The sequence below is a fragment of the Lepisosteus oculatus genome, chromosome 2, assembly GCF_040954835.1.
Source record: "Lepisosteus oculatus isolate fLepOcu1 chromosome 2, fLepOcu1.hap2, whole genome shotgun sequence".
Taxonomy (NCBI): Eukaryota; Metazoa; Chordata; class Actinopteri; order Semionotiformes; family Lepisosteidae; genus Lepisosteus; species Lepisosteus oculatus.
Genome location: NC_090697.1, coordinates 65829265 through 65844557, shown reverse-complemented (window position 1 = coordinate 65844557; position 15293 = coordinate 65829265). Strand labels below are relative to the sequence as shown.

The following is a 15293-nucleotide window of genomic DNA, read 5'->3' as shown; positions in this document are numbered from 1 at the left end:
AGTCTGGGTTGTGGTGCTCTAGCAGTGCTGTCCTGAGGCTGGTTAGTGTTGGTGTGGCTCAGGTCGGTGAGCCTCAGGACCAGCTGGCTCAGGGGGCTCTGTTTTGGGCTCAGCTCTTGGCTCAGCAGGGCTTTGTGGTGGTAGGAATTTTGGTCGCTGTTTTTTAGGTGTAGCCAATACTTTAATATTCTTTTCTGTATGTTTATCAATAGTGGGTACTGGCCTAATTCGGCCCTGCACCCGTTGTTAGGAGTTTTTCTCTGCACACGGAGGATGATTCTACAGATCTCCATGTGCAGAGTTTCTGTGGGGTGTTTGTCCCATTGGGTGTAATCCTGGTCTGTGAGGGGACCCCAAACTTCACTGCCGTATAGGGCAATGGGTTGGATTACACTTTCAAATATTTGGAGCCAGATTCTTGTTGGTGGGTTGATGTTGAAGAGCCTCCTTCTTATTGCGTAGAAAGCCCTGAGTGCCTTCTCCCTCAGTGCCTTCACTGCCAGGTCAAAACTCCCGGAAGAGCTGATGGTGAGACCGAGATATGTGTAGCTGGATGTGTGCTCCAATGTGTTCTTGTTCAGTGTGAATTTGTACCTGTTTCCCTGAGGTCTGGCTTTCTTCTGGAAAACCATAACTCTGGTCTTGTCCAGATTGACTGTCAGTGCCCAGGTCTGACAGTACTGCTCCAGCAGTGCCAGGTTCTGCTGCAGCCCCTGTTCTGTGGGCGACAGCAGGACCAGGTCATCTGCGTAGAGCAGGAACTTGATTTCTGTGTCGTGTAGTGTAAGACCAGGAGCTGCAGACTGCTCCAACATTCCTGCTAATTCATTGATATAGATATTGAACAGTGTTGGGCTCAGGCTGCAGCCCTGTCTCACCCCGCGGCCTTGGGTGAAGAATTTAGTCCTTTTGTTTCCAATTTTCACTGCACATTTGCTCTCTGAATACATTGATTTAATGATGTCGTACACTTTGCCCCCTATGCCACTTTGGAGTAGTTTATAAAACAATCTCTCATGCCAAATCGAGTCAAATGCTTTTTTGAAATCGACAAAGCAGGCAAAAATTTTTCCTTTGTGTTTTTGGTGGACGTGTTTGTCTATCAGTGTGTGTAGGGTGTAAATGTGATCAGATGTGCGGTGATCTGGCAAGAAGCCAATCTGACTTTTACTCAGGACATTGTGTTCGGTAAGGAAGGCCAGTATTCGTGTATTTAGGATACTGCAGAATACCTTCCCCAGGTTACTGTTCACACAGATGCCCCGGTAGTTGTTGGGATCGAGTTTATCTCCACTCTTATAGATGGGCGTGATCAGTCCTTGGTTCCAGGCCTCGGGGAAACATCCGGCTGTCATGATGAGATTGAGGAGTTTGAGCAGGGCTTGTTGCAACTTTGGGCTGCTGTGTCTCAGCATCTCATTTATGACTCCATCATGGCCACAGGCTTTGCGTGGTCTGAGGGCCTGGAGTTTGTCCAGTAGCTCCTGCTCAGTGATTGGGGAGTCTAAGGGGTTTTGGTTGTCTTTGATAGCCAATTCCAAAATTTTGAGTTTTTCATAAATGGTGTTTTGGTCTGATTGATTTGTATTTGGGAGCTTTTCATAGAGATTTTCAAAGTATGTTTGCCAGATTGTTCCATTTTGGATGGCCAATTCTTCTGGTTTTGATTTGTTTAAGTTGTTCCACTTCTCCCAGAAACAATTCTGATTTAGTGACTCCTCAATTTCTGCAAGTTGTTTGTCTATGTATGTGTTTCTTTTCTTTTTCAGCGTGTGTTTGTAAAGTTTTACCATGTCACAGTACCTGAGTCGCAGATCTGTGTTGTGTGGTTGTCTGTGTTTTTCATTTGAGACTTTTCGTAGTGCATTTCTGATGTTTTTGCACTCCGTATCAAACCACTTTTCTTTTGCTTTTGTTTTTTGGTAGTTTTTTGATGTAGTTGTTTTTAGCTTAGATTTTGATGCTAGTTTGTGGAATAGGTGATTTAGTTTTTGTGTGGCCAAGTTTATGCCTAATTTGTTGGTTTGATACGGAGTGTTTAGGAATGTGTCCATCAGTGTCTGAATTTCCTCATGGCCCAGTGCAGTTTGGTATCTGTCTAGGCTGTCTGTGTCCCATCTGTATGCCTGGTTGAGGTCATACAGCTGGCTGGGCTGTGTCAGTGTGTCTCTGTGCTGGTGTGTTCTCTTCATGTAGAGTGTGATCTGGCTGTGGTCGGAGAGGGGAGTTTGTGGCCTGACAGTGAAGGCACTGATACAGGAGGGGTCCAGGTCGGTGATGGCGTAGTCCACCACACTGCTGCCCAGAGCTGAGCTGTAGGTGAACCTGCCTAGAGAGTCCCCTCTAGTCCTGCCGTTGACGATGTACAGGCCCAGCCCTTGACAGAGCTGCAGCAGCTCGCGCCCAGTGCTGTTGACCGTGGTGTCATGGCTGCACCTGTGTGAGGTGACCGGTGTGTGGTACAGAGGGGATTGTCCGAATATGTGAGTATTTCCCTGTGTGCTGGTGAAGTCTGCCAGTGTGCCTGTTCGTGCGTTGAGGTCACCACAGAGCAGCACGTTTCCCTGGCCCTGGAAGTGACCGATCTCCGTGTGGAGACTGGGGAGAATTCCCTCACTGTAATAGGGGGATTCTGAGGGCGGGATGTAGACAGCACACAGGAAAACCTCGTTTTCTGTACAGATGGTATTTCTTTTGATTTTAAGCCAAACTCGTGACTCTTCTTTCTTTACTAATTGTATGGAGTGACTGAGCTCCGCTCTGTACCACACAATGATCCCTCCAGAGTCTCTGCCCCGGGTGATTTGGGGTTTTTTGACAGAGGGCACCATGATCTCCTTGTAGCCTGGGGGACAGTGGGTAGCCAAGTCTCCCCGACACCATGTCTCCTGTAGGATCATGATGTCTGTCTCCTTTACATCCTTGATAAATTCAGGATCAGTGCTCTTCAGCCCAAATGCTGACGAGCCCAGACCCTGAATGTTCCACATACTTATCTTTAGAGATCTCATTGTCATCGTTTGAATTATCTTTGCAATTTGTTATTGTTTTCTGGAACTGTATCAAATTTGTGTCGGACATTTGCATCATCAACAGAAACAAGTATTGTGCTGGGTTTTTGTCTGTCGCTGTGGGTGATGGAACTTCAGCTCATAAGCCGGGTGCAGATGAGGTTCAGGAGCTGCCGGATTTCTCCCAGCTCCAAACCACTCGGGACTGCTGGTCTGGCCAGGGCTGCAGCGTAGCTGTGCAGGAGGGGCTCGGTCCGGCTCTGTTGTTGTGCTGGGTGGGGAGGGGTTGTGGTTCTGGTCCGGTTCAGCTGCTGGTCTGGGTGAGGGGCATGGGGTGGGGCGCTGGTTCTGGTCCTGTTCGGTCGTTGGTCTGGGTTGGAGGGCTGTAGGGTGGTGCTGGTTCTGTTCTTTGTGGGTTGAGTTGGTCTGGGTTGGGGGTGTGGGTGCTGGGGCGTTCCTCTGGTAGTCCTCCTGTTTCTCTCTGGGATGCTGTTTGGGTGTCTGCCCAGTGTGGTGTCTTTCAGAGTTTTTGTGAAGAGTCCAATGGTCTGTTTTTTGAGGTGTTTATGGTCGTGTAGATGCTGTGGTCCAAGGGTGGAGTGATGGGCCAGATAGACGTTTGGGAGCAGGGCGCAGCACCGTGAGATCTCGGCATTGATTCTCTGGATGGTGTGGTGCTGCTCGTCCTGTCTCGGCAGCAGGGTGGAGATGACAATTCGGGCGCGAGGGAACTCCTGTATGGCCCTCTCTGCCACTCTCCTGATGGACTGGGCCACCTGCTCCCTCTGGGTCCTCAAGTCGTTGGTGCCGGTGTGGATGATGATGTGCTGAGGGGCTCCCAGTACCGACCTGGACAGCAGCTGCAGGGCCTTCTCTGTCGTCGGACACCAGAGCTTTGCTGTTTGTAATCCCGGGAAGAGCCTGTGCTCATCGATGTACCTCCCGTTGGAGTCGATGAGAAGGGCTACTTCCATGCGTCTGCCTCTGGTGACCAGTCTGCTGGAGGGGCGCTGTGCTGCCGGGCGGGGGGCTGCTTGGGGGGGTGCAGTGTGTGAGGTGGAGGAGTTGGGTGGGGCCGGGTGTGTGTGTGGGTCACCCTGAGTGTTCGGCAAGGTGGATGTGCTTTTGGGCAGTAGAGTTGTGAGGGGATTTGGGGTGCCGGGGGGTGCAGTGGGTGTGGTGTTTGCTACGGTGGGGGTACTGGGTAAGTGGGAGTTGGTGGTGGGGGTTGTAGGGGTGTCAGGTTGTGTGGAGGTGGGTGTGTCTTTGCGGGTTGGTGGTGGGTGTTGTGAGTTGTGTGTTCTGGGTCTCAGGGCTGTTCTGTTGCAGTCAGGGCTGCAGTGGGAAGTAGTGAGTTTCCTCAGCTGGTCTTTGAGAGTCTTGCTTGTCCTCTCCGCGAGCTGCAGCTCCTCTCTCAGCTCTGCTACTTCCGACTGCAGCTTACTGTTGTCCCGCAGCAGCTCCTCCATCTGTGCCCTGAGCTGTTTGTTGGAGGTTTTACATTCATTCCTGTGTTTGTTAACCTCGTCTCTTAGCTGTTGTGCTGTCTGCCCCTCTGTGAGTCTCCCCAGCATCAGCTCCTTGAACTCAGTGAAGTCCAGCTCCAGAGCAGAGAGTTTCTCTCTCAGGAGGCGCACTGTGCTGTGGTCACAGGGGGGTTGGTGTGGGCTGTGTGTGTCCGGGTGGTGTGTTTCCGTGTTGCCGAGGGCTACACTTTTGCTGGGCTGTTCTGTGGCTGAGGCTGTGTTTGTGGGCTCCGAGTCAGGTGGAGCTGAACTCTCCGGTGTGGCAGGCATCAGGCTGCTGGGTCTCTCTCCTGTTTCTGGGGGAGGTTTCTCCAGGTCGGCCTGTGTTTTAAGGTCTGTGAACTTTTCCTCGAAAAGCTCCAGAGCGGCCTCACTGCCCTGTATCATCACTGTACCATTGTGGTAGGTGTTGACAGTCAGGACAGTGTCTTCTACCTCGCTGTCGCCCCCTATGGAGATTTGCCTGCCTTTGCTGATGCCCCTTCTGGTGGTGTTTGTATAATTCTTACACACAGCTGTGTGCCAGGCATTCGGATGCTCAGTAAAAAAGAGCAGGTTGGTTTTTATGTGCTTTTCTCCTGCCTGGCAGTAGTCAGCAATGAGGGTCTCTGGGTTCTCTCTCCCCTGTCTCTGTCTGTGAGAGTGACCCTGTCCCATTCTCTCTCCCCTGTCTCTGTGTCTGAGAGAGTGACCCTGTCCCATTCTCTCTCCCCTGTCTCTGTGTCTGAGAGAGTGACCCTGTCTCATTCTCTCTCCCCTGTCTCTGTGTCTGAGAGAGTGACCCTGTCTCATTCTCTCTCCCCTGTCTCTGTGTCTGAGAGAGTGACCCTGTCTCATTCTCTCTCCCCTGTCTCTGTGTCTGAGAGAGTGACCCTGGCCCATTCTCTCTCCCCTGTCTCTGTCTGAGAGAGTGACCCTGTCCCATTCTCTCTCCCCTGTCTCTGTCTGAGAGAGTGACCCTGTCTCATTCTCTCTCCCCTGTCTCTGTGTCTGAGAGAGTGACCCTGTCCCATTCTCTCTCCCCTGTCTCTGTGTCTGTGAGAGTGACCCTGTCTCATTCTCTCTCCCCTGTCTCTGTCTGAGAGAGTGACCCTGGCCCATTCTCTCTCCCCTGTCTCTGTCTGTGAGAGTGACCCTGTCTCATTCTCTCTCCCCTGTCTCTGTGTCTGAGAGAGTGACCCTGTCTCATTCTCTCTCCCCTGTCTCTGTGTCTGAGAGAGTGACCCTGTCTCATTCTCTCTCCCCTGTCTCTGTCTGTGAGAGTGACCCTGTCCCATTCTCTCTCCCCTGTCTCTGTGTCTGAGAGAGTGACCCTGGCCCATTCTCTCTCCCCTGTCTCTGTGTCTGAGAGAGTGACCTTGTCTCATTCTCTCTCCCCTGTCTCTGTGCCTGTGAGAGTGACCCTGTCTCATTCTCTCTCCCCTGTCTCTGTCTGTGAGAGTGACCCTGTCCCATTCTCTCTCCCCTGTCTCTGTCTGTGAGAGTGACCCTGTCCCATTCTCTCTCCCCTGTCTCTGTGTCTGAGAGAGTGACCCTGTCCCATTCTCTCTCCCCTGTCTCTGTGTCTGAGAGAGTGACCCTGTCTCATTCTCTCTCCCCTGTCTCTGTGTCTGTGAGAGTGACCCTGTCCCATTCTCTCTCCCCTGTCTCTGTCTGTGAGAGTGACCCTGTCTCATTCTCTCTCCCCTGTCTCTGTGTCTGAGAGAGTGACCCTGTCTCATTCTCTCTCCCCTGTCTCTGTCTGTGAGAGTGACCCTGTCCCATTCTCTCTCCCCTGTCTCTGTCTGTGAGAGTGACCCTGTCCCATTCTCTCTCCCCTGTCTCTGTCTGTGAGAGTGACCCTGTCCCATTCTCTCTCCCCTGTCTCTGTGTCTGAGAGAGTGACCCTGGCCCATTCTCTCTCCCCTGTCTCTGTGTCTGAGAGAGTGACCCTGTCTCATTCTCTCTCCCCTGTCTCTGTCTGTGAGAGTGACCCTGGCCCATTCTCTCTCCCCTGTCTCTGTGTCTGAGAGAGTGACCTTGTCTCATTCTCTCTCCCCTGTCTCTGTCTGTGAGAGTGACCCTGTCCCATTCTCTCTCCCCTGTCTCTGTCTGTGAGAGTGACCCTGTCTCATTCTCTCTCCCCTGTCTCTGTGTCTGTGAGAGTGACCCTGTCCCATTCTCTCTCCCCTGTCTCTGTGTCTGAGAGAGTGACCCTGTCCCATTCTCTCTCCCCTGTCTCTGTCTGTGAGAGTGACCCTGTCCCATTCTCTCTCCCCTGTCTCTGTGTCTGTGAGAGTGACCCTGTCTCATTCTCTCTCCCCTGTCTCTGTGCCTGTGAGAGTGACCCTGTCCCATTCTCTCTCCCCTGTCTCTGTGTCTGTGAGAGTGACCCTGTCTCATTCTCTCTCCCCTGTCTCTGTCTGTGAGAGTGACCCTGTCTCATTCTCTCTCCCCTGTCTCTGTGTCTGTGAGAGTGACCCTGTCCCATTCTCTCTCCCCTGTCTCTGTGTCTGAGAGAGTGACCCTGTCCCATTCTCTCTCCCCTGTCTCTGTGTCTGTGAGAGTGACCCTGTCACTTTCTCTCTCCCCTGTCTCTGTGTCTGAGAGAGTGACCTTGTCTCATTCTCTCTCCCCTGTCTCTGTCTGAGAGAGTGACCCTGTCCCATTCTCTCTCCCCTGTCTCTGTCTGTGAGAGTGACCCTGTCTCATTCTCTCTCCCCTGTCTCTGTGTCTGAGAGAGTGACCCTGTCCCATTCTCTCTCCCCTGTCTCTGTCTGTGAGAGTGACCCTGTCCCATTCTCTCTCCCCTGTCTCTGTGTCTGTGAGAGTGACCCTGTCCCATTCTCTCTCCCCTGTCTCTGTGTCTGAGAGAGTGACCCTGTCCCATTCTCTCTCCCCTGTCTCTGTCTGTGAGAGTGACCCTGGCCCATTCTCTCTCCCCTGTCTCTGTGTCTGTGAGAGTGACCCTGTCTCATTCTCTCTCCCCTGTCTCTGTGTCTGTGAGAGTGACCCTGTCCCATTCTCTCTCCCCTGTCTCTGTCTGTGAGAGTGACCCTGTCTCATTCTCTCTCCCCTGTCTCTGTCTGTGAGAGTGACCCTGTCCCATTCTCTCTCCCCTGTCTCTGTGTCTGTGAGAGTGACCCTGTCCCATTCTCTCTCCCCTGTCTCTGTGTCTGAGAGAGTGACCCTGTCTCATTCTCTCTCCCCTGTCTCTGTGTCTGAGAGAGTGACCCTGTCCCATTCTCTCTCCCCTGTCTCTGTCTGTGAGAGTGACCCTGTCCCATTCTCTCTCCCCTGTCTCTGTGTCTGTGAGAGTGACCCTGTCCCATTCTCTCTCCCCTGTCTCTGTGTCTGTGAGAGTGACCCTGTCCCATTCTCTCTCCCCTGTCTCTGTGTCTGAGAGAGTGACCCTGTCTCATTCTCTCTCCCCTGTCTCTGTGTCTGAGAGAGTGACCCTGTCTCATTCTCTCTCCCCTGTCTCTGTGTCTGAGAGAGTGACACTGTCTCATTCTCTCTCCCCTGTCTCTGTCTGTGAGAGTGACCCTGTCCCATTCTCTCTCCCCTGTCTCTGTCTGAGAGAGTGACACTGTCTCATTCTCTCTCCCCTGTCTCTGTCTGTGAGAGTGACCCTGTCCCATTCTCTCTCCCCTGTCTCTGTCTGTGAGAGTGACCCTGTCTCATTCTCTCTCCCCTGTCTCTCTGTCTGTGAGAGTGACCCTGGCCCATTCTCTCTCCCCTGTCTCTGTCTGTGAGAGTGACCCTGTCTCATTCTCTCTCCCCTGTCTCTGTGCCTGTGAGAGTGACCCTGTCTCATTCTCTCTCCCCTGTCTCTGTCTGTGAGAGTGACCCTGTCTCATTCTCTCTCCCCTGTCTCTGTCTGTGAGAGTGACCCTGTCTCATTCTCTCTCCCCTGTCTCTCTGTCTGTGAGAGTGACCCTGTCTCATTCTCTCTCCCCTGTCTCTCTGTCTGTGAGAGTGACCCTGGCCCATTCTCTCTCCCCTGTCTCTGTCTGTGAGAGTGACCCTGTCTCATTCTCTCTCCCCTGTCTCTGTCTGTGAGAGTGACCCTGTCCCATTCTCTCTCCCCTGTCTCTCTGTCTGTGAGAGTGACCCTGGCCCATTCTCTCTCCCCTGTCTCTGTCTGTGAGAGTGACCCTGTCTCATTCTCTCTCCCCTGTCTCTGTCTGTGAGAGTGACCCTGTCCCATTCTCTCTCCCCTGTCTCTCTGTCTGTGAGAGTGACCCTGGCCCATTCTCTCTCCCTGCTATCCCCTGCTCTCAGACCAGCGCAGCAGTGGTGACTGTCAGGATATTGTGCGGCTGGTGGTTCAGGCTGTGCAGTTCTACGAGAAGAAGCTCCGTGACTTCTACACGCACCTGAGGTCAGTGTGCCGTGTGTCTCTCTCTCTGTGTGCCTCAGTAAGACAGTAGTGTGTCTCTCTCTGTGTGCCTCAGTAAGACAGTAGTGTGTCTCTCTCTCTGTGTGCTGCAGTAAGACAGTAGTGTGTCTCTCTCTCTGTGTGCCTCAGTAAGACAGTAGTGTGTCTCTCTCTCTGTGTGCCTCAGTAAGACAGTAGTGTGTCTCTCTCTCTGTGTGCCTCAGTAAGACAGTAGTGTGTCTCTCTCTCTGTGCCTCAGTAAGACAGTAGTGTGTCTCTCTCTGTGCTGCAGTAAGACAGTAGTGTGTCTCTCTCTCTGTGTGCCTCAGTAAGACAGTAGTGTGTCTCTCTCTCTGTGTGCCTCAGTAAGACAGTAGTGTGTCTCTCTCTCTGTGTGCTGCAGTAAGACAGTAGTGTGTCTCTCTCTCTGTGTGCCTCAGTAAGACAGTAGTGTGTCTCTCTCTCTGTGCCTCAGTAAGACATTAGTGTGTCTCTCTCTCTGTGTGCTGCAGTAAGACAGTAGTGTGTCTCTCTCTCTGTGTGCTGCAGTAAGACAGTAGTGTGTCTCTCTCTCTGTGCCTCAGTAAGACAGTAGTGTGTCTCTCTCTCTGTGTGCTGCAGTAAGACAGTAGTGTGTCTCTCTCTCTGTGTGCCTCAGTAAGACAGTAGTGTGTCTCTCTCTCTGTGTGCTGCAGTAAGACAGTAGTGTGTCTCTCTCTCTGTGTGCTGCAGTAAGACAGTAGTGTGTCTCTCTCTCTGTGTGCCTCAGTAAGACAGTAGTGTGTCTCTCTCTCTGTGTGCTGCAGTAAGACAGTAGTGTGTCTCTCTCTCTGTGTGCCTCAGTAAGACAGTAGTGTGTCTCTCTCTGTGTGCCTCAGTAAGACAGTAGTGTGTCTCTCTCTGTGTGCTGCAGTAAGACAGTAGTGTGTCTCTCTCTCTGTGTGCCTCAGTAAGACAGTAGTGTGTCTCTCTCTCTCTTTGTGCCGCAGTAAGACAGTAGTGTGTCTCTCTCTCTTTGTGCCTCAGTAAGACAGTAGTGTGTCTCTCTCTCTTTGTGCCTCAGTAAGACAGTAGTGTGTCTCTCTCTCTTTGTGCCTCAGTAAGACAGTAGTGTGTCTCTCTCTGTGTGCTGCAGTAAGACATTAGTGTGTCTCTCTCTCTGTGCCTCAGTAAGACAGTAGTGTGTCTCTCTCTGTGTGCTGCAGTAAGACAGTAGTGTGTCTCTCTCTCTGTGTGCTGCAGTAAGACAGTAGTGTGTCTCTCTCTCTGTGTGCTGCAGTAAGACATTAGTGTCTCTCTCTCTCTCTCTCTGTGCCTCAGTAAGACAGTAGTGTGTCTCTCTCTCTGTGTGCCTCAGTAAGACAGTAGTGTGTCTCTCTCTCTGTGTGCTGCAGTAAGACAGTAGTGTGTCTCTCTCTCTGTGCCTCAGTAAGACAGTAGTGTGTCTCTCTCTCTGTGCCTCAGTAAGACAGTAGTGTGTCTCTCTCTCTGTGCCTCAGTAAGACAGTAGTGTGTCTCTCTCTCTGTGTGCTGCAGTAAGACAGTAGTGTGTCTCTCTCTCTGTGTGCTGCAGTAAGACAGTGGTGTGTCGTGCGCGGGTCATGGAGCTGCTGCCGCGTGTTGAGGGCGTGGTGCTCAGGATGGCGGAGAGTGAGCGCACTGTTATGAGTCTGCAGGAACGGCGGCAGAAGGAGCTGTGGAACCTCCTGAAGGTCGCCTGTGTGAGTCTTATACCATACTGCACTGCTCTGTCCCCCACTATACTGCCTGTACCACACTGTTCTGAACTGTACTGTACTGAGCTACTGTAGATTTTACTATACTGTACCATCATGAGTTATAGATGTGCTTTACTGTACTGTTGCGAGCTATACTATACTGGACTGTTTGAAGCTATAGTAAACTGTACTATACTGTACTTTACACTACTCTTCGGAGCTGTACTACACTGTACTGTATCGTAGTCAGTTATGCTATACTGTACTGCTCTGAGTTACACTAAACGTTCCTGAGCTATAGGCCCTATAGTCTACAGCAGTATACAGAACTGTGCTTGCACTGCTGTACAGCTCTGTGCTTTCCTATACTGTGATGTATTGCATTTTACTGTACTGTCCTGTGAATCTCTCTACAGTGCATTACAGTGGTCATTTTGCACAGCCCTGTCAAGTAAATCTGCGTTCACTCTCTCTGCCTCCCTCCTGTGTCACCCCCACCCGTCCCTCCTCTTCCTCAGAGCAAGGTGCGCAGTCCTGTGAGTGGCAGTCCTGAGGTGGGGGCTCCCAGTTGTCGTGTGGGCACCCCCACGCCCCCACTACCTGCCCCCCGCTCGCTGCTCGCTCGCCCCCCACAGAGGGCCAGCCTAGACCCCACTTTGAACTGGTGAGAACAGAGCGCGTTTCTTCCCAGTATGTCTTCGTGCTGAGTACTGATGGGACAGACTGTCTGCTGTTTGCTTTGTGCAGAATGTACAGTCAACACCAGCTTGTACTGTGGTGACAGTGTGTGTGCGTGCTGGTTGACACTGTGTGGTGACAGTGTGTGTGTGTGCTGGTTGACACTGTGTGGTGACAGTGTGTGTGTGTGCTGGTTGACACTGTGTGGTGACAGTGTGTGTGTGTGCTGGTTGACACTGTGCGGTGACAGTGTGTGTGTGCTGTGTGACACTGTGTGGTGACAGTGTGTGTGCGTGCTGGTTGACACTGTGTGGTGACAGTGTGTGTGTGTGCTGGTTGACACTGTGTGGTGACACTGTGTGTGTGCTGGTTGACACTGTGTGGTGACAGTGTGTGTGTGCTGTGTGACACTGTGGTGACAGTGTGTGTGTGCTGGTTGACACTGTGTGGTGACAGTGTGTGTGTGTGCTGGTTGACACTGTGTGGTGACAGTGTGTGTGTGTGCTGGTTGACACTGTGTGGTGACACTGTGTGTGTGCTGGTTGACACTGTGTGGTGACAGTGTGTGTGTGCTGTGTGACACTGTGGTGACAGTGTGTGTGTGCTGGTTGACACTGTGTGGTGACAGTGTATGTCATGTTTCTCAGTGAGGAGTCCCTGTTGGTGATTGAGGAGAGCAGGACCTTCGAGAACCGCCTGCAGAGTCTAGTGCAAGAGACCATTGAAGAGCAGGAACAGGACATGCAGGTACAGACTGACCGGGCTGAGACTCTGACGGGCTGACACATACAGAGACAGACTGACAGGACTGTCACATACACTGACAGGACTGATAGGACTGACTGGACTGACACACAGACAGACTGACTGGACTGACACACATGCAGACAGACAGACTGACAGGACTGACACATAGACAGACAGACTGGCACACACACACAGACAGACTGACTGGACTGACACACATGCAGACAGACAGACTGACAGGACTGACACATAGACAGACAGACTGACACACACACAGACAGACTGACTGGACTGACACATGCAGACGGACAGACTGACTGGACTGACACACAGACAGGCAGACTGACACACAGACAGGCAGACTGACACACAGACAGGCAGACTGACTGGACAGACACACAGACAGACTGGACTGACACACACACATTGACAGGACTGACTGGACAGACAGACTAGACTAGACTAGACTGACACACACACACATGCAGACACACTGACTGACTGACTGGACTGACACACACACACATGCAGACACACTGACTGACTGACTGGACTGACACACACACACATGCAGACACACTGACTGACTGACTGGACTGACAGGACAGGACTGAGACATAGACTGACAGCGCGGACCGAGACACTGACACTGACTTTCTCTGATCTTCCACTGCCTCTCTGTCCTGTGTCTTATGTCCTCTCCTCTTCCACCTTGTTTCTGTGTCACACATCTCGCTTTCTGTGAACCCACACTCCCGTTTGGTTTACCCCCTGTGCAGACTCTCAGGGAGTGGTGCTGGCTCAGCGAATCTAATGACCTTTCCTGACGCTGACTCGAAGGCAGCGAGACAACCAGAGACAGAGGCAAGACACTGTACCTGTAAATATCCACTCTACTGTCATGGGAGGAGGGCTTGTTCATGGTGGAGACGCTACTACCTGGACGGAACGGACATGAAATTCTGCTTCCCTCCTGTGGCCAGATGTCAGTACTGCAGCACAACCTTGATTACGTGGAGTATTGGTTGTTGTATATTTGATTCTTAATGATATAACATTATCTATATGTATTATAATTGTTGATAAGCAATAGCAAAACATGATTCTGTGTTATCTGAAAGCCATTCAGGTGTGGAATTGAAACTGTGGTAGTAGAGAAGTTTGATGCTCTCTGAGGGATGTTCTCAACTGACTCAGTCAAGGTGCTCGCTAAGAGCTTCTCATCCTGCCCCAGGCTGGGGCTGGGATCCCCAGGCAGACTCCACCAGGATAGGGTGGGCCAGAGATGTGTGGGGATATTGTCACCCTGTCCCCACCTAGCAGGTCATGTGACTAGATAGGATCCAATGACCATGCAGCATCGCCGAGGAGAGACGCACCGGTCCTCCAATCACTGCTCACTCTCCTGTAAGGCAGCATGGGCGTGTCCTCACTCTCCCTGAGCGCAGGACACGGGTGGCGGCAGGGAGCCCAGTTCACGAACAGCTGGCTATTCCAAACAGACATGGCGTGAAATCGAAGAATATTTCCAAGGGGTTTTCAGATCAGGTACCATACAGGAGGTACAATACAGGGATTTAAGATCGGCTACGGAGACAGAGATCAGCCCACCCACATTACTACCAACAAATAATCAATTTAAAATGGAATTTACAGTTGTGTAACAAGGCAGCCGGCAATTCCACCTGAAGCCACAAGATGGCGCCCATGTCTTCTCAATTCCAGCCTTTTAATCACTGTTCACGTGCTTTATTAAGAGTAAGAGAATGACTCGCGTGGATCAGCGCCGCTGATCTGTTTTCTTAGTGGGAAGTGGGAAAAGATCGAAGACAAAAGGGTCTGATCTATCAGCCATGTAAATATCCTTAAAACCTTTTAAAAAAGCACAAGATCCTCAAGTCAGGATATAGGAGTCGAGGGCCAGCTTCTTACGTGTTTATAATAACCCATTTTAACAGTGCCATTGCAATCGCATTTATTCCATTTCTGGTCCAGATTGAGACGCATGTGTCTGAGTGATGGAGAGACACAAGGAAGAGGCAGTGCATTTTTGTACAGCAGATCTCTCAGCAGCTTTCAGTGATGAAATGTTTGGTACAGCTAGACCCGTTCCCAGTCCTAAGGAAGTGGCCTACACTGACAGATTAACAGAATTGAGTCTCTTCAGTTCCAGGACGGTGAAGATCACAAAGGGACCTGATACAAGAACAGTCTTTACGCTCTTAATCAACGGGCCTGATGAAGTCGCCCCAGAGGGCTTCTTCAGCATCAACAGGGAAACGCCAACCAGAGGACACGGGAAACTACAAGGAAGGGCATTTACTATATAGAATAGGGTAGCACTTCTTTACACGAAGGGTTGTGGGTGTCTGGAACAAGTCACATTGTTACCCTGGCTTTCAAAAGCTGGATGAGATCCTTGGTACAGTTAGCTATTTTGGAGAGTGTCCTCACATTTGTCAGGTTTCAGATGCTTTTATGATGCACGTTGGCCTTTTTTCATCAATATGAAGGGTCTTAAATGTTGATATGTGGTCTAAGCTCTCAATCCAAGTGTGTGCACAGAATTGTACACCCAGGGCAGAGAGAGACTGGGGCCACTGCTATTTTCTGTGCCTACTGCTCTTTAAAGTGTGAGCACCTCTCTTTGAAGAATGCGTTTTTCTAAATGGTGATTTTTTTTTGTATTGTATTGGAAATATTTATTTTAAATTTATGTAAATCAATCAGGCAATGGCACGTTTTGTGGTGTTTGATCATAAATTACTTTTGAGCGGGAAGAGAGAAGGGGTCGGGGGAGGTGAAGGGGTCAGAGGGACAGAATGGACTTCCTGTACCACCTCCTACCCTGGACGCGATAGAAAGGGGACAATATTTCTCACTTGCTCCCACTATTCAGAGAAAAACAGTCTCGACTCCAGAAGTGATTTTTTTTTTGCATTTTTATTTATTTTTTTTAAATTTTGTTACTTGAGGTTCGGAGTTCCCAACACAACACAGCTATTCCAAACCGTACGTTGCGGGTCAGGCCCGGTACTGAAGCGACACAGTGAGGTGTGTGGCGGCATGCAGAGGGACTCTCCAGGACGCAATGATGATGAAGATGATGATGTTTTGGAGAGAGAGCGGGGCCGGAGAGCTGGCCCAGCTGTGTGAACAGGAGCCCTCCGCGGTGCCCAGTGCCCTCGGGTGCCACTGTGACGTCGCTGTCTCTGAGCCCACTAGGGGTGTAAACACACTGCTCCGGGCTGGC

At 51.2% G+C, this 15293-nt stretch overlaps 1 protein-coding gene across 2 annotated transcripts in view; it reads left to right on the top strand.

Annotated features, from left to right (window-relative positions):
* The window catches only part of ikbkb (inhibitor of nuclear factor kappa B kinase subunit beta), a 46466-nt gene extending 31692 nt beyond the window's left edge, over window positions 1-14774 (top strand). For both annotated transcript variants that reach the window (XM_069180924.1, XM_069180920.1), the window contains exons 18-22: window positions 8801-8900; window positions 10471-10618; window positions 11134-11279; window positions 11941-12040; window positions 12820-14774. In XM_069180924.1, coding sequence (XP_069037025.1) covers window positions 8801-8900; window positions 10471-10618; window positions 11134-11279; window positions 11941-12040; window positions 12820-12867 — 542 coding nt within the window. In that variant the 3' untranslated portion in view covers window positions 12868-14774. The remainder of the gene's footprint in view (window positions 1-8800; window positions 8901-10470; window positions 10619-11133; window positions 11280-11940; window positions 12041-12819) is intronic.
* Window positions 14775-15293: the final 519 nt, after the last annotated feature.